General features: G+C 38.7%; 1 protein-coding gene across 1 annotated transcript in view; it reads right to left on the reverse strand.

Moving 5' to 3' along the window:
• LOC126457654 (coiled-coil domain-containing protein 40) overlaps positions 1-25,100 on the reverse strand; it is a 392,411-nt gene that overhangs the window by 345,057 nt on the left and 22,254 nt on the right. Inside the window, exon 3 of the mRNA XM_050094144.1 lies at positions 924-1,143. Within this exon, the coding sequence (XP_049950101.1) occupies positions 924-1,143 (220 nt within the window). The remainder of the gene's footprint in view (positions 1-923; positions 1,144-25,100) is intronic.

Below are 25,100 nucleotides of genomic sequence, written 5' to 3' on the forward strand. Positions count from 1 at the left end.
AGCTCACAAGTGCTACAGCTTGTGGTGGATGATCGCCTCCAGGATTGTGCATGTCATGTCACATGGGCCAAGCTGCTTGCAGCAACAGGACTAGGCAGGCAGCTGTGACTCTATTTAGTACAGTCTATTACATGAGTCATTATCAATCACGCTGTTCTCCTTATTAGATTTCCTCACAGTACAGTATCTGGACATTTTTGTTCTAGTTTTTGGATTTTATTCAGTGTTCTGCTCTTGATGAACTTTGCTTTGTTTATGGAGCATGCATTAGTATCAGAAGAGGACAGGAAAGTTACCATTGTGCAGAATAAACTAAGACAACAGGCCATTCCCCTGGAATGTAGACTGTGTTGGAGTGCTGTGCTGATGTAATCTTCTCACGCTTTCATCTGGATGGCTGCATTGAAATTCCACAATGTTTCTATGAGTGTCACTCTCATCATCTTCTGGCAAACGTCTTCACCTGAAGATAACAATGACACTGCAAAATTTCAGCACAGCCACCAAGAAGGGTTCATCAAGCCATTCCTCATTTCCTTAGAAAGGGACAACAATAATGTAATCAGCAGTCAGAATCCGTTTACATACACTAAGGACTGATGTGAGGTCAACTATGTGAAATTTGGATACCAACCCAGAACATTTTCTTGAGTAAATACGAAAAGATTCCATCCATTTAAGGGTGCTTAATGACAAAGCACCAAGACTGCATTACAAATAAAAACAGACATTTATTTGCAGATAGAAATTAAATACTGGAATATAATTCTTAAGAAACATGTTATTATCTGTGAATGAAATTACTGAAAATTACTTTTCTTTACAGTCTCTATGATACAGTAACGTCCTATTTTTAATAACTGTGTTGGCTAGGAATCACATAACACAAAAATAACATCAGAAATTGCTGTGATTATGCTAACCTTTTTTCTGTTGCTTTCTTAACTTGTCAGAATCAATTAAATGATGCGATTTTGAATTCTGCACCTTTTGTTCCATGTCATCTCTCATCTTTTTGGTTTGTGATAGTGATTCATGATAATTAAGTAGCTGATCCTTCTGTTTTGTTACCTCCTGCTGCATTGTACGGAGAGTCTCTTCCAAGTCTATGTGCTCCTTGTTTTTCTTCCTGATGTCTCCATCCTGAAACATGAAAATAACTATGAGATGTAATTTTAAACCAACAAGTGATGATAAAATTACATTTCATCCAAGAAAAAAGAAAGTAACATACCTATAAATTTCTACTGACTACTTTACTTGCATTCCCTTCACTCTTATTTCGTACAGTCTATCCTAGTCAGAAAGACGTGCTTCTTATCCAGACATATTTCAGTCCCCAGTCTCTTTTTTTTTTTTTTTTTTTGTTATCTCATCAACTTATCTTTAGAAAAGTCTCGCTTCCTACATTCAGCCCCTCTTGAGTAGCAAGTACTGAAATTACAGAACTTTTTCATAGAAGCTGTCAGCTAATCAATTTTGTTTCTCCAAAATGTGAGTCACAAGCTAAGACTTTCAAATATAACATGACAAAATGCCAACCTTAGATATGAAATATTGTCTGTGATATATGAAAATATTTTAGCTTGCTTTAATTAAATTAGTAAGCCCACAATTCATTAAAAATTGAACTGCCATGCATAAAATGACTTCTAACTTCTGATTACTTAACAAATGAGTTAATGTTTTAAATATTTGACTTTAACCATGGAAGTGTGGAAAAGTTTGGAAAAGATTTTAATTTACGTTTAAAGCTTGTTGAAAGTTTCTAAGTGCTCTCGTTAGCAACAAACATGGGATGAGTATAGCCTCGGTAATTTGCACTCCATTTTAAGTACGAGCCTGCTTTCCACATACATCAATGTATAGGATGTGATCTCATGAAGTATGCTGTAAAATGATGTAATTTTGGAGGTCCATTCAGTGGTATATGTGGATATTGTCTGCAAAATCTGTTGTGAATAGAGGTAGTACTAAAGAAGTAATAAATTAAAACATTGTGCCTGATGTGGCAGTGTTGCTGCTTGAACTGCAAAAACGTATTAAGCGATAAACTTTCTTTTCTTTATCAATTTGTAGCAGAGGGTGGGGGGGATCAGCAAGAAAAAGTTTAGTAAAACTTTGAAACTATGTGTAAAGTTTGTTGCATGTCACTAACTGCTTTCATTCTCAAATGCTGGATGAATATAGCCTGGGTATTTGTACACAATAACTTATGCTGCCTCAAGATACACTGAAGCACCAAAGAAACTGGTAAAGGCATGTGTATCCAAATACAGAGGTATGTAAAGAGGCAGAATACAGCACTGCAGTCGGCAATACCTATATAAGACAACAAGTGTCTGCACAGTTGTTAGATCAGTTACTGCTGCTACAATGGCAGGTTATCAAGATTTAAGTGAGTTTGAATATGGTGTTGTAACGCCGGAAATGCATATCCTTCTATTTCCATCTATTGTACTATAGATTTTTCCTTATTTTGTTACCTGAAGATATGACATTTCTGTGTCTTTATATATTGTAATTGTTTTACTATTTGTATATATATATATATTTATGCATTTATGTCGATGTATAATTGGTTTGTTTTGTAAATATTATTTGTATTTTTACGCTGGGTATTGCCTAGGGAAAACTATGCTATTGAACGAATACATCGATAGGTCGTGTGGAGAACCAAAGTGTTTAGGATCTTTGGTAGTGTTAACTCTGCCGCGTAGAGCACAGGCAGAGCAGACAGAGTCTGGCTGGAGGAAGGCAGTGGAGCAGGTGTGTTGTGTGACGCTCCCGCGAGTTGCCGCGTTTTCGGGGTTTGGCAGCATGTAATTGCGCTCAACTTGCTATGTTAGTTTGTGACATGGTGTCGCGGATGGGAAGCGTTAGCTGGCACACATCAAGAGCCCGTTTCGGCTGGAGACCGTGTCTAGAAGAAGGCGCGCCAACATCCAGCTTCTGCAACAGCGACGGCCGACAATGGGTGACTGTCGCCACCTCCTCAATCGACGAGTTCAAACCTTCAATCAACCAACAAGGAAGACTAAAAGCACATAAAGTTTTAGAACTGTATGGCAGACCTCAGCTTTTCAAACTGGTCAATATGTGTCACCAAATTACAGAAACGTAGCATGAACCTTTGTTGCTCATTGTCCCAATTGCATTACCAAGCAGGGTCCCTTCCTTTTCCGGAATGAACCCGAGTGTCGTTGAAATTCAAACGCCAGCATTAAAGTAATATCATTCCATTTCACTGCTTTAATTTCAAAGTTCAGTTAAAGTATGCATAGCTGGCTACAATATTTAGATTACACAAGCACAGATTAAGAGTGCGAGTTTTGTTACCATATTTTAGCTTACTTGTGACTGCAGCTCAGCTTGGCACGTACTAAATTTTACTTTTGTTAATCAGAATCATTTAATTCAAGTTCAAAGTTAAATCTCTTATTTCTAAATTGTGTAGATTCAAGTAGCTTTTGAAATGATTGTTGAGGTAGCCCAAGACTAACCTTATTATTGAATTTCGTAGTGCTTCAGAAACAAAATTCACTATTAATTTCAGTCACTAAATTAACTTTCAGTTTTCCAATTTTATTAATTTTTTTGCTAAATTAAGTCAGGGTGTAGCGAAATTTATTACTTCTGACAAACTTTCAGTTTTCACACAACACGTGTCAACCTTCAGTTGCCACGCTTTTAGTGCTAATTATATGTGCAATAACCTTTCTTTTTCAGTTATTATAGTAGTTGTCCATAGGACTGGCGACCGTAATTTTCCCCAAATCGCAAACATCTAATTAACGCCAATTAATTGTTAACGTGACGACTGCACATTTACTTTCTTTATTAATTTTACCCTTTTCTCAAAATTAATTTCCACCAATTTCTTTTGCATTTTTCCTTTCATTTAGATGTAACCCTTTCCTCCCTCTTTACCGACAGATTAACTTCGGTGACGATTGCTTTTCCTGAATTTCCATTAGGTACATGCGGTTTAATTTTTCACTGTCATTAAGGTCGATAAGTGAGGGGGAGGTTACAGTGTTACAGTCGGCACACGACTGATGGGATACACCACCTCCAAGGTAGCGATGAAGTGGGAATTTTTCCGTACGAGCATTTCATGAGTGTACCTTGAATATCAGGAATCTGGTAAAACATCAAATCTCTGACACTGTTGTGGCCAGAAAAAGATCCTGTGCTTATGTTGTATTAGGTTAAGAATGGGATCAACGAGGACTGAAGAGAATTGTTCAACGTGACAGAACTGCAACCCTTCCACAAACTGCTGCATATTTCAATGCTGGGCCAAGTATCAGTGTCTGGACCATTCAATGAAACATCACCAATATGGGCTTTCAGAGCTGAAGGCCTGCTTGTGTACTCTTGATGACTGCACGACACAAAACTTTATGCCTCACTTGGGCCCGTCAACACTAACATTGGACTATTGATGACTGGAAAGATGTTGCCAGGTCAGATGAGTCTCATTTCAAATTGTATCCAGCAGATGGATGTGTATGAGTATGGAGACAACTTCATGAATCCATGGACCCCACATGTCAGCAGGGGACTGTTCAAGCTGGTGGAGCCTCTGTAATGGTGTGGGGCACATGCAGTTGGAGCGATATGGGACCCCTGATACATCTAGATATGACTGACAGGTGACACATATGTAGGCATCCTGCCTGATCACCTGCATCCATTCATGTCCATTGTGCATTCCGACAGACTTGGACAATACCAGCAGGACAATGCAACACCCCACACATCCAGAATTGCAACAGAGTGGCTACAGGAACACTCTTCTGAGTTTAAACACTTCTGCTGGCCACCAACGCCCCGGACATGAATATTATTGAGCATATCTGGGATGCCTTGCAACATGCTCTTCAGAAGAAATCTCCACCCCCTCGTACGCTTACAGATTTATGGACAGCACTCTTAGGATTCATGGTGGCGACTCCCTCCAGCACTACTTCACACAGTAGTTACACCCCTGCCACATTGTGTTGTGTCACTTCTGTGTGCTCGCCATGGCCTACATGATATTTGGGAGATGTACCAGTTTATTTGGCTCTTGAGAGTCTATACGCAGTTTCTGACTGAAATACTTGTCTTACAGCATTAAACCTTTAATGTAAGATTGTACCTCTTAATGAGTAGATTATGGCAGCACTTTAAATTAGGAAAATAATATCAAATGTTTGTCATCCCTGGAAACTGTTAAGAGAGGCAACCTGCAACTGGGAATGTGAATGATGAAACACGAACCAGGTTAACCATTTAACAATATAGGTGTTATGATTGAATTTCTGACTGCACTTGTTAATGTGGCATACATCCTGATAATCAGAAAATCCAGGGGTCAATCAAGTAAAGGAAACTGAAAAACAAATTCATCTGGAAAGCTGAATAGCACTGGAAATATGCACAGCATTGTTGGTTAGGATACTATATGAAACACTGAAACAGTACCTAAAAATTGTTTTCACAGGAGATTATAACTGTGTCTTCAGGGACTCAGATAGGCAAATCAACTTTCTGAGTCCAGTGTTCTAACAGTCACTACCATGACATAATAAATTTCAGTTTGTCAATTCACCTGCCCCACTCATGGAACAGAATCTACTGTAGGTGACACAACATGTAATTTAGAGAGAAGCAAATTCATACAACCCTAACAGTACTTTATGACATGAATTGATACTGTGGAATAAGTCACAAGTTAAAGTTACAATTAAGTTTATTTATAACAGGTTCTGTATGCAATGTGTCATTATTTATGACTACACTTAGGTTCTGTATGCAATGTGTCATTATTTATGACCACACTTACTATTTCCTTACCATCACAGGAACATAACACTCGTTAAATGTTCTATAAAATGTGAAATTCACTCATTAACCATTATTTATGATGGCACTTAATAGCTTTTCTTGCCATTAAAGAAACATAATTTGTATTAAAGTTTCTGTAACGTCCAGTTCTCTTGTGCTAGTTTTTGTCTATTCATTGATGTACTGACAACAGCGACCTACATCTTCATCTATACATGCTCTGCAATACACAGAACACAGTGGATGATACATAGTATCAACATTATAAATTTTCTTATCTCTTCTGGTTGTTTAATGAGCAATGGAAAAATGACTATCTAAAAGCCAATGTTCTCCATCCCTATCACGGTGGTTTTACAACCTTAGACTGCAGGTTCTCTAAACTTACCCAATACTGTTTCACAAGAACTATGTCTTTTTTCCAAGGATTTCCATTTAACTTCCCCAAACATTTCTGTTACACTTTTCCATGGGCTGTATAGACCAGTTACAATCCTGGTAATGCATAGTTGAATTCCTTCATTGTCTGTTGTCATGCCTACTTGATAAATAGTCCAAAGACTGAAACAATACTTTAGAATTTGTTGCACTAGCATCTTGTATACAGTTTACTTTGCATATGCATTGCATTTTCCCAGAATCCTTCCATTTGCTTCCTAACCATAATTTCACATTAGCACCCCATTTCATGCCCTTAAACACTAACATGATGTGTCAAGCTAAAATTTTCATAACTAATATTGTAATCAGATAGTTTTCTATTCTTTCTCTTTGTAATAAACATTATTTTATGTTTATGCATATTTAGAGAGAGCTGCCATTTTTTACGCCAAGCGGAAATTCTGTCCTAGTCTTTCTGCAATTTCTTACAATCATCCGATGATGACACATTTTTGTACACAGTAGCATTGTCAATGCTGAGGCCGCCTGATAAAATGTTTATATATGCTGACAACATTAAATGTCCTACTACATCTCCATCTACATCATACTTCGCAAGTCAAATAATGGCGTGTGGCAGAGGGTACTTTCAGTATCACTATTTGATCCTCCAACCCTGTTCCGCTCGCGAATAGTATGTGGGAAGAATGATTGTCAGTATGCCTCTGTATTGGTTCTAATTTCTCAAATTTTCTCCTTGTAGTCAACACGTGAGATGTATGTGAGGGAAAGTAATATGTTGTCTGACTCCTCCTGAAAAGTACTGTCCCAAAATTTGAATTGTAAATCTCTCCATGATGCACAATGCCTTTCTTGTAACATCTGCCAGTGGAGTTTGTTTAGCATCTCTGTAACACTCTCTCGCCAGCTAAAAGAACCCGTGACGAAACACGCCGCTCTTCGTTGGATCTTTTCTATCTCCTGTATCAGTCCTACCTGATAGGGATCCCAGATAGATGAACAATACTCAAGAATCAGGCAAACAAGTGCCTTATTTGCCACTTCTTTCATGGACGAGTTACATTTCCTAAGATTCTTCCAATCAATCTGAGTCTGGTGTCTGCTCTTCCCACTATCTGTTTTATATGGTCATTCCACTTAAGGTCGCTCTGGTTAGTTACGCCTAGATATTTTACGTCAGATACTGTCTCCAGCTGTTTGTCATTAATAGTGTAGCTGTAATGTAGTGGATTTCTTTTCCTGTGTATGCACAATGTGTTACATTTATTTACGTTCAGGGTCAACTGCCAGAGTCTGCACCATTCATCAATTCCCTGCAGGTCGTTCTGCAAATTCTTACTATCTTCTGGCATTGCTACTTTGGTATAGACAGCTGCATCATCTGCAATTAGCCTTAAAGAGCATCCGACACTCTCTACTAGACCATTTATATATATTGTAAACAGCAACTGTCCTATCACACTTCCCTGTCGTACTCTGGATATTACCTTTACATCTGTCAATTTAGTTCCATTAAGAGCGGCGTGTTGAGCTCTATCTGCAAGAAAGTCTTGAATCCAATTGCAGGTCTGTTCCGATACTCCGTAAACTCGTATTGTCTTTCATTAAACGGCAATGCGGGATGATGTCAAATGCCTTACAGAAATCAAGCAACACAGCATCAACCTGAGAGCCTTTGTCCACTGTGCTGTGGATCTCATGGAGGAACAGAATGAGCTGAGTTTCGCTGGATCTCTGTTTCTGGAATCCACATTGATTTTTATAGAGGAGATGTTCATTTTCCAAGAATGTCATAAGTCTTGAGCATAAACAAGTTCAAAAATTCTAGAACAGATTGGCGTCAATGATATAGATCTATAATTGTGTGGATCTGTCTTACAGCCTTTCTCAAAAACAGGAATGACTTGCACTTTTTTCCAGTCGTTAGGTACATTTCGTTGCACAAACGATCTATGATAAATTACTGCTAGAAGGGGACCAAGTTCTTTCACATAATCTTTATAGAATCTTATAGGTATCACATCTGGTCCTGAAGCCTTTCCACTACTAAGCGATTGTAGCTGCTTTTCAATTCCGCAATCGGCTATCTCAATATCTGCCATTTTGATGTTTGTATGACAATTCAAAGGAGGAACAGTGTAGCAATCTCTATCTTCACAACATCTCTATGAGTAGTACCATTAACCCAGGGTGTTTTCTTTGATATCTCTTATCACCCTCAATTTGCATTTGTCAGATCCAAACTACACGTTCTCATTCCATCCTTTAAACAAGTTGGTAGTGACACTGTTAACCATTTGACCAAATACAAATACTCTCCTAGCTATTTTGATGCCATTTCCTGTACTTGGTGACCATAACACCCTGTAGTAGCATCACAGTCACTAATCCTTCTCTCACTGGTCACACCTTCAAAAATACTGCTTCAGCTCATAACTAGATCTAAAAGTTTTCTTTTCATGTGGGGTGTCAGACTAGTTCTTCGAGGCAGTTGTTAGATATTGTTTTCAGTATTAGTTTACAAGACTGGCTTGCCTTCACTGCCAACAATGTATGCATAGTTTTCCTAATTGATACTTGGGAAGTTAAAGTCACCACTTACTACTATTGTAAGCTACTCCAGTGCTAGTCAATTTAGATTATCTTTGAATAATTCTACAGTCAATGTGTCTGCTCTAATTGTTCAGATTTTATCAGATAGTAATCAATATGATTTACATGTATAAAATAAGTATGTGTATAGGTTTTCACAGTCAAAGCCAGTTTCCATAAAATTCTTTGTACCAAAATATGAAATGCTTTGTTAATACTAGAACAGTGGAAGGGGTCAATTTGACCCCACTGTAATTTCTCTTCTGAATATAGGTAAATTATCCAACAATACTGTGGCAACGGTGAGCAGTAACGCAGAGCAGTTGCTCCTCATTGTTGGCAACTTGGCACATGTACATTCCAGTCTTCCACAGTTTATGTCGTGTCTCTCAGGCCGTCTTTGTCCATAAAACACATTTTCGAACATGTATTTTTTTCGAACATGGATTTTCTGATGAAGAAGTGTGAGATCCCTTAGAGAATTCCGAATCTGAATCGGAAATTGACTTCACTGATGAAGATGGTGATTACGTACCTGATGGCATAGTCTATATCAATTCAGACAGGCCAGGAAAAAATCTTACCTCCATAGTCTTGGATGTTATTGAATTTAGCATATGTAAGAAACATGTATTTTTTTGTTTTCTCCAAAACAATTTCTGCTCCAAGATACAGCCCTCCAAAGATGAGACTGCGCCCGCGCATACCATTTTGATGATGTGAATTTTGGAAAAAATTTTAAAATGCTGTATCTCTGGAACAGTTCTAGATATATTGTTGGGGTTTTGCTTTGAAAGATAATTGCTTTATGATTACACAGAAATTCCCCATTTGGACTTACTTGTCAAAGCTCTTTTACTATAGCATTCTGAACTTTTTTCATAATTTATGGAAAAATTTTTTTTTAAAAAATGCCAATCCATAAAATTTTGATTTTTTTTCTGTTGATAGTACCATATAGTTCTACATTCTCTAAAAAGGAGGGCTTCCACTTTTAGGTTGAATAGGTTTTATAAGCAACTGAAATTTTTGCCATACATAAAACCTGTTTTATTACATCATTTTCACATAACAGGCTCATAAAAATCAAAACCTAGCCTTATTTAACATAATTTTATTTTTGAATGATGAATAAGAGACTCATTTTTCAGTCATTTTAAATGGTTCCAAAATGTATGTGTAAGATCCAAAGACTTAAAGGTTTCAATTTACAACTTCTGTGCACTCTGTTTTGTACTGAAATTAGCCAGTCAATGAATTAAAAATGTGTTCCACTGCTTCAATATCTTCCTTTGAATACAGTGATGCCTTCCTGTTGAACCAATAGGAACTGGAGCACTTACAATCTTCAAAACATTGTGAACAGGGAGTGAGCACTGACAGTGTTGTCGTTATCCTTCAGCTGGAAACCTATATCCAGCAGCTGGTCCATGTGGTAGCATAAAGTTCACTATAATTTCATTTAACTGGTGTCTATCATCTCTGCAATCCACCAATCACAGTCATGCACACACACCACAAATATCCCCCTTCTCAGGTCGTGAATCTGAATGCTGTTTCCGAGGTGTTCGCTGAATGAACAAAATTTCTTCTTTCCCTCTCTTTAAAGTACGTGCAATATGACTTTGCCTATCACTTTGAGTCCAAAAATGTGTCTTCTGAATTCCTTTCACTGGAGTAGTTTGTTAGGACCATTCTTCTTTTTTCTGCTCATGGAATTCTTCAATTTCCTCTTTGGACAAAGGAATGAGGGCTGTGAATGTGTTAAGATTTCATGACTCTCATAAAATCCTCAGCATTCTGAATCACAGCTGTATTTGGCCTGGAAAGATTATGTTTTGTAGCATGGTGCTTCGGCAAGCCTCCTACAGCATCACAAGGTCCCTTCCCATGACCAGTAGCACTGTATACCCAGTCAGCTGGCACAAGCGACTTACTCAGTTCAAACAGCTGATAACAATTTTTAAAATGACTAGGAGCACCCAGTTGATACCAGTTTTTAAAATGACTAGGAGCACCATCAGAAATAATGGCGATCTTCTCTGCCCCCGTTTGCAGTTGAAGAATTTTGCACATTGCTAGCAAAGCATGTGCTGAGTCGTATCCTGTGTCATCACTTTTAACTGCAACACCTGTGGCCCTGTTTTGAAAATATGTCACTCCTGTAAAAACTGAAACACGGTCATTACTCCAATAACACCCTTGTACTTCTCGTGGGAGAAATACAGACCAGTTCTCAGCAATATCACAGTGAAGCACTAAATTTAGTGCTTCAGCTTGTAAACACTCTTTAACTTCCGCTATGTGTTGTGTGTTACAGACCATTTACCAAGTTCATCAATGAAATGTCAAAGGCAACAGTTTTCTCAGTTAGTCTATTTTCCTCCCATGTAGCATATGTAATTTCTGCTGAGTTATCTGCTATGTCTCCCAGGCCAAGTGTCTGTAAAGACAGTCCTCCCTTTCCAGGGCAGTCACCACAATCTTGAAACAAACAATTCTCTCGCTTTACATCACAGACTACGAATGACTTCACACGCCCAACCAAGGTGTCATATGTGACGTGCTCCAGTAAGTTCTTCGAAGTTCCCACACAAAGTTCCAAATTCGTGCAGTACACACATAAACAGACATCTTTAGGTGGGTGTGGAACTACCCACTTAGGTCATAGTGCATAAAATTTTGATCTTGCAATATGTGAAGTTGTATAGTTGCTGTTATAAATTGCAAAAGTTTCTTTAATACTGTGAGTTGTGTACCCCTTTACTTCAACAACTTTTTGATCTTCAACTGTTACAGTTATAGTGTCTTTTTTTGTTGGCACTCTGGCAAGAACAGTCCCATTTATCTCCCAGATAAAATGACTGCACTATTTGAAACTGATGTGCTTCTACAGGATGACCATTACAGGGATCTGGTCTTCCAAAGACTCCTTTTACAGACCTCACATTTCTTGATTTGTCTACCACATACTTTGATACTAATAGTTAAAACTTGCACCTTTTCACTGTAGGATGCACAATATTCAATAGCTGAATTGATAATTGAGAAAAAATCCTGGGAAGAGGTGCAAGAGCGCTTTGGTCCATTTTCTTCTGAAGATGGAATTTCTGCTTTTGAAGAGGGTGGTCAGTTTAGCTGTAATGTATTCATCCATAGCTTTAGTAATTTCTCTGTGCTTTCTTGATGCATAGAGCTTATGACTCAACTTCACTGACCATGGTTTCTTAACAGGACTAACACCTTCCTCTGTAGTTGACTGATTCAGGGTATTTGAATCTTCCTCGTTTATCAGTGGAATATTTCCTGAATGGTTGAAATATGCTGAAGTTAAGCCACTGTTTAAGAAGGGAGATAAAGAAATAGCATCAAATTCTGTCCAATTTCACTGTTGCCAGCATTCTCAAAAATTTTAGAAAAAGTAATGTACAATCGACTTTATAACCATCTTATCTCAAATAACATACTGTCAAAGTCATAGTTTGGATTTCTAAAGGGTTCTGATATTGAGAAGGCTATCTACACTTACAGTGAAAATGTGCTTCTATATCTACATCCATACTCCGCAAGCCACCCGACGGTGTGTGGCAGAGGGTACCTTGAGTACCTCTATCGGTTCTCCCTTCTATTCCAGTCTCGTATTGCTCGTGGTAAGAAGGATTGTTGGTATGCCTCTGTGTGGGCTCTAATCTCTCTGATTTTATCCTCATGGTCTCTTCGCGAGATATACGTAGGAGGGAGCAATATACTGCTTCATTCCTCGGTGAAGGTATGTTCTCGAAACTTCAACAAAAGCCCGTACCGAGCTACTGGGCGTCTCTCCTGCAGAGTCTTCCACTGGAGTTTATCTGTCATCTCCGTTATGCTTTTGTGATTACTAAATGACCCTGTAACGAAGCATGCTGCTCTCCGTTGGATCTTCTCTATCTCTTCTATCAACCCTATCTGGTACGGATCCCACACTGCTGAGCAGTATTCAAGCAGTGGGCGAACAAGAGTACTGTAACCTACTTCCTTTGTTTTTGGATTGCATTTCCTTAGGATTCTTCCAATGAATCTTAGTCTGGCATCTGCTTTACCGATGATCACCTTTATATGATCATTCCATTTTAAATCACTCCTAATGCATACTCCCAGATAATTTATGGAATTAACTGCTTCCAGTTGCTGACCTGCTATATTGTAGCTAAATGATAAGGGATCTTTCTTTCTATGTATTCACAGCACATTACACTTGTCTACATTGACATTCAATTGCCATTTCCTGCACCATGCGTCAATTCGCTGCAGATCCTCCTGCATTTCAGTACAATTTTCCATTGTTACAACCTCTCGATATACCACAGTATCATCTGCAAAAAGCCTCAGTGAACTTCCAATGTCATCCACAAGGTCATTTATATATATTGTGAATAACAATGGTCCTACAACACTCCCCTGCAGCACACCTGGAATCACCATTTACTTCGGAATACTTCTCTCCATTGAGAATGACATGTTGCGTTCTGTTATCTACAAACTCTTCAATCCAATCACACAATTGGTCTCACAGTCCATATGCTCTTACTTTGTTCATTAAATGACTGTGGGGAACTGTATCAAACGCCTTGTGGAAGTCAAGAAACACGGCATCTACCTGGGAACCCATGTCTATGGCGCTCTGAGTCTCGTGGACGAATAACGCGAGCTGGGTTTCACACAATCGTCTTTTTCAAAACCCATGCTGATTCCTACAGAGTAGATTTCTAGTCTCCAGAAAAGTCATTATACTCAAACATAATATGTATTCCAAAATTCTACAACTGATTGACGTTAGAGTTATAGGTCTACAATTCTGCACATCTGTTCGACATCCCTTCCTGAAAACGGGGATGAACTGTGCCCTTTTCTAATCCTTTGGAACGCTACGCTCTTCTAGAGACCTACGGTACACCGCTGCAAGAAGGGGGACAAGTTCCTTCGTGTACTCTGTTTAAAATCGAACTGGTATCCCATCAGGTCCAGCGGCCTTTCCTCTTTTGAGTGATTTTAATTGTTTCTCTATCCCTCTGTCATCTATTTCGATATCTACCATTTTGTAATCTGTGCGACAATCTAAAGAAGGAACTACAGTGCAGTCTTCCTCTGTGAAACAGCTTTGGAAAAAGACATTTAGTTTTTTGGCCTTTAGTCTGTCATCCTCTGTTTCAGTACCATTTTGGTCACAGAGTGTCTGGAATTTTGTTTTGATCCAACTACCGCTTTGACATAAGACCAAAATTTCTTAGGATTTTCTGCCAAGTCAGTACATAGAACTTTACTTTTGAATTCATTGAATGCCTCTCGCATAGCCCTCCTCACACTACATTTCACTTCGCGTAATTTTTGTTTGTCTGCAAGGCTTTGGCTATGTTTATGTTTGCTGTGAAGTTCCCTTTGCTCCCGCAGCAGTTTTCTAACTCAGTTGTTGTACCACGGTGGCTCTTTTCCATCTCTTACGATCTTGCTTGGCACATACTCATCTAACGCATATTGTACGATGGTTTTGAACTTCGTCCACTGATCCTCAACACTATCTGTACTTGAGACAAAGCTTTTGTGTTGAGCCATCAGGTACTCTGAAATCTGCTTTTTGTCACTTTTGCTAAACAGAAAAATCTTACTACTTTTTTTAATATTTCTATTTACGGCTGAAATCATCGATGCAGTAAGTGCTTTATGATCGCTGATTCCCTGTTCTGCTTTCAAATAGCTCGGGTCTGTTTGTCACCAGAAGGTCTAATATGTTATCGCCACGAGTCGGTTCTCTGTTTAACGGCTCAAGGTAGTTTTCAGATAAAGCACTTAAAAAAATTTCACTTGATTCTTTGTCCCTGAAACGTTTGAGTCTCCCAGTCTATGTCCGGCAAATTAAAATCTCCACCCAGAACTATAACATTGTGGGGAAATCTACACGAAATATTTTCCAAATTATCCTTCAGGTGCTCAGCCACAACAGCTGCACAACAGCCAGGGGGCCTATAGAGACATCCAATTACCACGTCTGAGCCTGCTTTAACCATGACCTTCACCCAAATTATTTCACATTTCGGATCTCCGCCAATTTCCTTCGATACTATTGCACTTCTTATCGTTATAAACACGCCTCCCCCTTCACTGTCCAGCCTGTCTCTGCGGTATACATTCCAATCTGAGTTTAGAATTTCATTACTGTTTACATCTGGTTTCAGTAAACTTTCTGTCCCTAGTACTAAGTGGGCATTGTGACCGTTTATTAATGAGATAAAATTAGACAAAAAATTGCAGGCAACTGGTATATTTTGTGATCTGTCAAAGGCATTTGACTGTGTAAATCACAATATCCTTTTAAATAAATTAGAATATTATAGTGTAACAGGAAATGCTGCAAAATGTTTCAAATCTTATATCTCTGGCAGGAAACAAAGAGGGTTATTAGGAAAGAGACATATATCAAGCTATCAGGCATCATCCAACTGGGAACTAATTACATGTGGGGTCTCACAAGGTTCCATTTTGGGGCCCTTACTTTTTGTTGTGTATATCAATGACCTTTCATCAGCAACATTAACAGATGCCAAGTTCGTTTTTGTTTGCCAATGATACAAACATTGCAATAAATAGTAAATCAAGTGTAGTCTTAGAAAGATCAGCTAATAAAATATTTGTGAACATTAACCACTGGTTCCTAGCCAATTCTTTGTCACTGAACTTTGAAAAAACACACTACATGCAGTTCAGAACTTGTAAGGGGTGTCCCACGAGTATATGCCTAACATACGATGACAAGCAGATAGAAGAAGTGAACAGTGTTAAATTCTTGGGATTACAGCTTGATAATAAATTCAACTGGGAGGAGCACACCACAGAACTGCTGAAGCGTCTTAACAAATCTCTATTTGCAATGCCAATTGTGTCAGACATAGGGGATATAAAAATGAAAAACTGGCATACTATGCTTACTTTCATTCCATAATGTCATATGGGATTATTTTTTGGGCTAATTCATCGAGCCAAGCTAAAGTTTTCAGGGCACAAAAACGTGCAGTAAGAGTTATATGTGGTGCGACTCAAGAACATCCTGCAGAAACGTGTTTAGGGAGCTAGGGATACTAACTCAACACACTTTAAATAAAAAATTTACCTCACCCTCTTAGATTTTGCTGAAAGTTGGTATACTTATAGTGGGTGCTGAAACTAAGAAACCAAATTTCAATTTTTTACCTCAAACCATTCCTGAAATATGGTCATGTAAACTTTTCAAAAACTGGCCAAAAATGTGTGAACGGACTTTTTTTAAATTGCCCTAGGAGCTGCCCTAATTGAGCTAGAGAACTGGGAAAGATGTCATTTTGCAGCATTTTTCATGCTCTTTCCAGTGATAGACAAAAAAACATAGCTTCTAATTAATAACCTTTTTCAAAATGGTAATTAATATTTTGATTTAATTTTTTTACAAAAAGTACATAATTGATTATTTTCAAAATATTTCCATAACTACTTGATACTGTTGTAAATCACATGGCAAAATATAAATGTGGGATGATTATGGGTTCATTGTTAAAAAAAAATTATTCCGGACTCTTGTTTTTCAGTAACGGCCCTAGTTTGACCAAACTGACGTTTAAGGTAGTACATCAGTAGAGGACCGTATACATAGGGCTTGATGTCTGTACAATAATTCAGAGACTGGAGACATTGTTGAGATGATGTAGTCTGCATTGTTACCTTCTAAGGCTTTGTGTGCCTACAGCATTACTGTGCACTGTGGTTTTTGTGCAAATCAATTGTTACCTCTGTGTTGACCAGTCTGTATCTATTATATTTAATAGTTCATTTTCAAGTAAATCTATACATTGAAGGACAGTTTATAAGTGGTTTTTGTATAAATATGGAACCAAGTAAAAAGTGCAGTGCCGTAAGAGTGCAGTGTTGTAATCCATGCAAGAAGTCAAATCATTTTATTAGAGACAGAAAAAAACTGAGAAATGTCACAACATGGATGCCGAAATTATTTCCTCAAATACCAAGTGGTGCCAAGATTTGTGATAAATGTAGGAAAGATGTAACCAAATTGAAAAATACACCAGAGCCCATCAGTGATGAAAGTGTTGAAGAAGAATCTTCTGGATCAGAGATAATCATCCGAGACCAAGACCCTGACTTCACTCCAACTTCAGTAGCTGTTAAAACATTTAACACAACACTTCAAGAACTAGGTGAGTCCCCAATTGACAAGAGTAAACTAACATCTAGGCATTACGCCTAATCAAAAGTGAAGAAAATCTCATCAATGACACGTAAACTTTTTGTTGCTCCTGAAACTTCTTCGTCAGATACTGATACTGATGAATCCGTTCTTGAAAATCTTAAAAGAAACTTTAAAAATTCTATAAGTAGAGCAAAAAAACTAATGATTCTTACAACTTTACCTGAAAAGTGGAGTGTCAGGAAAATAATGAGGGAATTTAATGCTCCTAATTAAATTGTTCGGCAGTCCAAAAACATTTTGAAAGAGAAAGGATTCATGGAAGGTCCAAACCCAAAACCAGGGAAGTGTTTACCAACAGAAACTGTCAAAACTGTACATTCATTTTGTGAAAATGATGAAGTTAGCAGGGCACTGCCAGTTATTAAAGATTGTGTGACAATTACAGAAACAAGTGGAAATAAAACAAAAACATCAAAAAGACTTATTTTGTGTAACCTTAAAGAAGCTTACAAGCATTTTAAAGACAAGTTTCCTTACATAAAAATAGGTTTCTCTAAATTTGCTGAGTTGAGACCAAAACATTGTGTATTAGCTGGCCAGAGTGGCACACACACTGTCTGCGTGTGTACAACTCACCAAAACATAAAATTAATGATAGAAAATGCCAAACTAAATACAGTAACAAACAGCAGCTTAAACAATTATAAGCAGTGCATTGCAAAAATGCTTTTCAACCCATCATCAGTTGATTGCAACATGGGAAACTGTGAATACTGCCCAGGAGAAACTGTCATACATAAAATTTTAAAAGACTCTTTTCATGAAAACTTAATTGAACAAGTTCAGTTCTGACAGTGGATGTCAGTTGACCGATGTAATCTGGAAATTGTTCAGAAAACTTCTGAAGAATTCATAGATTTATTTTGTAGTAAGATGTCGACTTTTGATTCGGTATGACTTCATTGCCAAGCAACAACGAACATTCCTTAACTCCACAAGAGAAAACCTTATGGAATCTGAACTTGTTGTCATATGTGATTTTTCAGAAAATTATAGTATAGTTCTACAGGATGTAGCTCAGAGTTTCCACTGGACAAGACAACAGATTACCATTCATCCTTTTGTTATATATTACAAACAGGAAGACACAATTGAGCATATGAGCTTTGTCATTGTTTCTGATTGCCTGGAGCACAATACAACTGCGGTTTACACCTTTCAAAAGAAGCTGATTTCATATCTAACAAATAAAGTTCAAAAGATTCCAAAAAAGATATACTATTATTCTTACGGTTCTGCCGCTCAGTATAAAAATACGAAAACCGTCCTGAACCTTTGCCTTCATGAGGAAGACTTCAACATAAAAGCTGAGTGGCACTTTTCAGCCACAGCACATGGGAAAGGGCTTTGTGATGGAGTAGGGGGTTCAGTAAAGAGACTGGCAGCTCGTGCAAGTTTGCAAAGGCCATACCAAAATCAGATCCAAACCGCACGAGATCTATTTGAGCGGGCAGTAGATAATATCACAAATGTTGATTTTGCATATTCCACTCAAGAAGACTACGCTGCTTCAGAAATATTCTTAAAAAGCCGACTTGAAGAGGCATTGACAATCAAAGGAACAGAGCAATTTCACACTTTCATTCCCAACACTACATCAAAATTAATAGTCAAATACTTCTCAGGTGATATGCAGAGTTGGGAGAGGAAAGTAACTACATCACCAGACAAACTGAAGTTACAAGATGTATCAGGCTATGTCACCACTGTATATGGCAGAAACTGGTGGCTTGGGTACATTTTAGAAAAAAAAAAACAAAGACCAATGAAAGCGCTGGCAGGTCGATAGACACACAAACAAACACAAACATGCACACAAAATTCAAGCTTTCGCAACAAACTGTTGCCTCATCAGGAAAGAGGGAAGGAGAGGGAAAGGCGAAAGGATGTGGGTTTTAAGGGATAGGGTAAGGAGTCATTCCAACCCCGGGAGCGGAAAGACTTACCTTGGGGGAAAAAAGGACGGGTATACACTCACACACACACACACATATCCATCCACACATATACAGACACAAGCAGACATATTTAAAGACAAAGAGTTTGGACCAAACTCTTTGTCTTTAAATATGTCTGCTTGTGTCTGTAATATGTGTGGATGCATATGTGTGTGTGTGTGTGTGTGTGAGTATATATATCTGTGTGTGTGTGTGTGTGTGTGTGTGTGTACAATATAACTTCTGCAGTAATGTGTTCATTGTAAATAAGTATTATAGTAGTTGTATTAAACGTTTATTACCTTATAAATAAATAAAAACACTTTTTTTATTTTAAATTCAGTGCATCAGTATTTGTAAAATGACTCTTTCATATAGTGTTCATTAAAAAATGACGATCATTCCACTTGGCACTTGGAATGATACAAAAGTTTATTTGTTTTAGTTGTAAATATTTGTCATGTATTGTTGTTTTTCTGATATGTTCTACATCCTGGAGGACCTCCTCACTACGGATCAATTGGAATGAAAGTAAATCTAATCTAATCTAATCTAACCTCTACTGATGCAAAATCTGCATCATCTGCACCATGGGAGGCTTCACCTTGTTCAGATACTTTAATTGTTGTTATTCTGTCAAAACATTTAGAACACAAAAATTCATCACTGGAAACATCTTCACTTTGAAACAGAGTCTTCAAATGAGAACACTTATTCCCAACCTGAAAAAGGCTGTTTGTTTGTCTTATATACCACTCTTTTATGAATATGCACATAGTCAGCACACTTCACTCTCCTGTGGCCCCAGTCAGCACACATTTCAAACAGTTCTTTTCACAAAACACACTGCAACTGAGTCAACTGGCAAGTTCCTCATGAAAACACAGAACTCATTGGATGGTCTCAGATTTCTTACAAGTATCTTCAGTAAACAAATTAGCACTGAACAAGGACAATACAGAAACCTGCAATGAACAACCACAACAAAGAAACTAACAAGAAACTATAACAAAGTGTAAGAAATATTTACAACAATGAAAGTGAAAAGAAATAACTGCAACAAATACAATAGAAATAAACATTGTAACAAAAAATTAGTAAGAAACAAACTCAGTGGAGACACATATTACTCTTAAAAGTTAAAAAAACGATTTTTTAAAAATAAAACCTGTCCAACTTAAAAGTGGAAGCTCTCGTTTACAGAGAATATAGTACTATATGGTACTAATCAACAGAAAAAAATCTAACTTTTATGGATTGGCATTTTTGAAAAATTTTTTATTCTGTAAATTATAAAAAAAAAACCTCAAAAGACGGCAATAAAAGAACTTTGGAAAATATGTCCGAACGGAGGATACCATTGTAATCATAAATCAATTATCTTTCAAATAAAAAAATTCTAACTAAATATCTACAACTGTTACAGAGATACAGCATTTAAAAAAATTTTCCAAAATTTGCATCTTCAAAATGGTTTTCGCAGTGTCATCTTTGGAGGCTGTATCTCAGAGCAGAAATTTTTTTGGAGAAAATAAAAAATACATGTTTCTTAGTTACTGCTGAATCTTAAAATATGCTAAATTCTATAACATCCGAGACTGCCTGAAGTGATACAGATTATGACTGACACAAGTGAAGATGAAGACATTGCGAACGAGGGGTGATTAATGGAAGAGGATTCAGATGCTGATATACGTCAATCATCATCTCTTTCACCGCAGCAGGTACAGTTGGAAGCGAATACAAAGATGATTGCAAGGGATGGAACCATGCAGGAGATTGGAAATTATTCATCTTCTGGAAGGCAGTCAGCTGTGAATATTCTGAAGGAGAGAGGAGGTCAAGAATTACACAGAATCAAGTGCTTGAAAAGTACTGAAAAACAATGACTGGACTGTGTCACTTGAGAAACTGGAGAAACTGATAGCCATCATGTATGTTTGGTGTGTACTGTGCACAAAACGTATGTCTGTGGATGACCGCTGGTTGCACTCTTGGGGGCCTGCTTTTATCAAGGACATTACGCCAAGGGACAGATTTCAGGAGCTTCTCAGATTTCTCCATTTTGATGAAAAATCAACCCGGGCTGAATGCCTGGCAGCCAACAAATTCACTCTTGTATCTGAAATTTGGGGAAAGTTCATTGAAAAAAGTATTCATGCTTACCGCCCTGCAGAAAATATAACCATTGACAAGCAACTGTTACCAAGCAAAGCAAGATGCAGGTTTACTCAATTCATGTCCAACAAACCATACAAACATGGTCTCAAATTCTGGTTGGTTGTTGATGTAACAACAAAGTATATATGTAATGCTTTCCTATACCTCGGCAAAGAGGACACGCATAGGGAGAAACAACCACTTGGAGAGTATGTCGTTCTGTCTCTCATGGAGCCATTTGTAAATCAAGGAAGACATATGACCACAGACAACTTCTTTACATCACTTCAACTTGCTAAAAAACTCAAAGAAAAGAAAACTTCATTAGTTGATACAATGAACAAGATCTGCCATGAAATCCCCGATGAAGTAAGGAAACCAAATGCTGAAATACACTCCACCACAATACTGCACAATAGCGGCAACACAAACTGCACCTTGACTACATACCAAGGGAAGATTAATACAAATGTCATTTTTCTGAGTACGCGGCATGATGAAGTAGTAATAAGCAAGGAACGAAAGAAAAAACCTGAAACCGTAACATTTTACAATGCAACAAAGTACAGGGTGGATGTGGTTGATCAAATGACCCGTAAATATACTACGAAGATTGCTTGTAGGAGATCACCAATGCAGGTCTTCTACAATATACTGCACATGGTGGCAATAAATGCATGGGTCATCTATAACATGGTAACAAACAAGAAAATGGAATGGATGAAGTTCATACTTCAACAGGCAAATGAACTCAAGGGAATGAAAGAGCAAGAACATCAGGCAAAGGAAGAGGATATGGGACTGAAATCACCTAGAAAGTGGAGGAAGTGCCAAATCAGCCTCTGTGAAGGCAACAAGACCAGCGAAAACTATGTAAAGTACCACAAAGCCGTGTGTGGAAAATGTGCACGTAAAACAGAAACCACCAGTGCTAAGTGCGTCTAGCAGCTTCAAATGACTTGAGTGAAAAGTAATACAGAGCTGTTTGTGAAACACATGTGAGACTAAAATGGACCAAATACATTAAATGTGTCTAGAAGGCTGTATGAATAGTTAATGAATTAAAATTTATAGTTAAGAAACTTGTTACCAGTAGCAATAATAAATTTGTATGATACATTGTTGTTCAAATAAATTAATAATTGTTATTTATAATTGTAAATAATTGTTGTGATTACTAGAAATAAAGTATGGATTAACAAAAACTAAAAAAAGTACTTGTTTAAGTCAAATGTGAAAATATTTTATGTGGGGTCAAAATGACCCCTTTCCATCGTTTTGGGAATGTCAGAAACTGTGCCGTTCTAGTGTTAATTTACAAATTTGCTCTGCCTCCTGTAGGATTGAATATACACTCCTGGAAATTGAAATAAGAACACCGTGAATTCATTGTCCCAGGAAGGGGAAACTTTATTGACACATTCCTGGGGTCAGATACATCACATGATCACACTGACAGAACCACAGGCACATAGACACAGGCAACAGAGCATGCACAATGTCAGCACTAGTACAGTGTATATCCACCTTTCACAGCAATGCAGGCTGCTATTCTCCCATAGAGACGATCGTAGAGATGCTGGATGTAGTCCTGTGGAACGGCTTGCCATGCCATTTCCACCTGGCGCCTCAGTTGGACCAGCGTTCGTGCTGGACGTGCAGACTGCGTGAGACGACGCTTCATCCAGTCCCAAACATGCTCAATGGGGGACAGATCCGGAGATCTTGCTGGCCAGGGTAGTTGACTTACACCTTTTAGAGCACGTTGGGTGGCACGGGATACATGCGGACGTGCATTGTCCTGTTGGAACAGCAAGTTCCCTTGCCGGTCTATGAATGGTAGAATGATGGGTTCGATGACGGTTTGGATGTACCGTGCACTATTCAGTGTCCCCTCGACGATCACCAGTGGTGTACGGCCAGTGTAGGAGATCGCTCCCCACACCATGATGCCGGGTGTTGGCCCTGTGTGCCTCGGTCGTATGCAGTCCTGATTATGGCGCTCACCTGCACGGCGCCAGACACGCATACGACCATCATTGGCACCAAGGCAGAAGCGACTCTCATCGCTGAAGACGACACGTCTCCATTCGTCCCTCCATTCACGCCTGTCGCGACACCACTGGAGGCGGGCTGCACGATGTTGGGGCGTGAGCGGAAGACGGCTTAACGGTGTGTGGGACCGTAGCCCAGCTTCATGGAGACGGTTGCGAATGGTCCTCGCCGATACCCCAGGAGCAACAGTGTCCCTAATTTGCTGGGAAGTGGCGGTGCGGTCCCCTACGGCACTGCGTAGGATCCTACGGTCTTGGCGTGCATCCGTGCGTCGCTGCGGTCCGGTCCCAGGTCGACGGGCACGTGCACCTTCCGCCGACCACTGGCGACAACATCGATGTACTGTGGAGACCTCACACCCCACGTGTTGAGCAATTCGGCGGTACGTCCACCCGGCCTCCCGCATGCCCACTATACGCCCTCGCTCAAAGTCCGTCAACTGCACATACGGTTCACGTCCACGCTGTCGCGGCATGCTACCAGTGTTAAAGACTGCGATGGAGCTCCGTATGCCATGGCAAACTGGCTGACACTGACGGCGGCGGTGCACAAATGCTGCGCAGCTAGCGCCATTCAACGGCCAACACCGCGGTTCCTGGTGTGTCCGCTGTGCCGTGCGTGTGATCATTGCTTGTACAGCCCTCTCGCAGTGTCCGGAGCAAGTATGGTGGGTCTGACACACCGGTGTCAATGTGTTCTTTTTTCCATTTCCAGGAGTGTATTATTGCACACACAATATAACTTATAAAAGATAGATCCTATCCACCTTTCACCAATAAACCATAACACTTTTCTTACAGCAAACTTTGGAAATAACTTGCGTATCCTTCATTGCAAAATCCCACTCATTAGTCTCCATGTTTTCTGTCTTCAAAACAAATTAAAACTGTAGCTGCCGTTGATGTTTGAACCTATACCTCTGACTACCAATATTCATGCTTCAATGTTGTGCCACCCAGAAATGACTCACAAACCAACATAGCAGCAAACTGCAACTATTCCCCTTCACACATTGAAATTATTCAAAGGCTCATCTACTTCAATGTTCGGCTAGCAGAAAAGTCAGTAGTTCATTCATTCATGTTTCATAAAATTACACTCCAAGCTTCCTTCCTTCATCTGTGTCCTGTAAATCCCATCCTTGGGAATGTGGGATGAATCACAGTATACATTATTAGATATTTCAGCACTACTTAGAACTACAATCTTCTCCTCCCCCACCCCCCTCCCCACCCCCCCATGCCTTTTCCCACTTGCACACTGATGTACTCGGATGGATTTTTTATTTCATGCCTTAGAGGTAAGTAGTTCACTGAAGCCCAGAGGTTGCTACAAGATTAAACTGTCAGATCTCTAAAGGATTTGTGCTTAAGTAAGAATTCCATTCAGACCACAGGTATGTTGATAGAGACTTGAAGACTGTTCCCACTTCTACAGATGGTATGGCCAATAATAGTAGTTGGCCCTTTTTATTTTTAAATTTCAGTAATAAATTTAACTCAAAGCTATTTTAAACTGTTTCTCTGATTGGTGAACTCTTAAAGCTACCACTATCGCTTTGTTATCCAATCTGTAATGTCTTCTCTCAGCTGACAATAATTCCCCTGTTATGACACTGAGATGTTGAACTCTGTTACTAAAAACAATATTGAATATTTTTGTAATGGTCCAGTTATGTATGATTTTTTTTTTAATTCCCTGCTTCAATTTTAATTTCAAAAGTAAATGTAGGATAGTGAATATCCAACTGTTTCTGAGTAATGGAGGGAGGGTTGTGGCGGTACGCCACATAATGTAATAAAAATGATATTGAATAACTTCGCAAATATACCAAAACTGACGTCATAACG

The sequence above is a fragment of the Schistocerca serialis genome, chromosome 2 (assembly GCF_023864345.2).
Source record: "Schistocerca serialis cubense isolate TAMUIC-IGC-003099 chromosome 2, iqSchSeri2.2, whole genome shotgun sequence".
NCBI lineage: Eukaryota > Metazoa > Arthropoda > Insecta > Orthoptera > Acrididae > Schistocerca > Schistocerca serialis.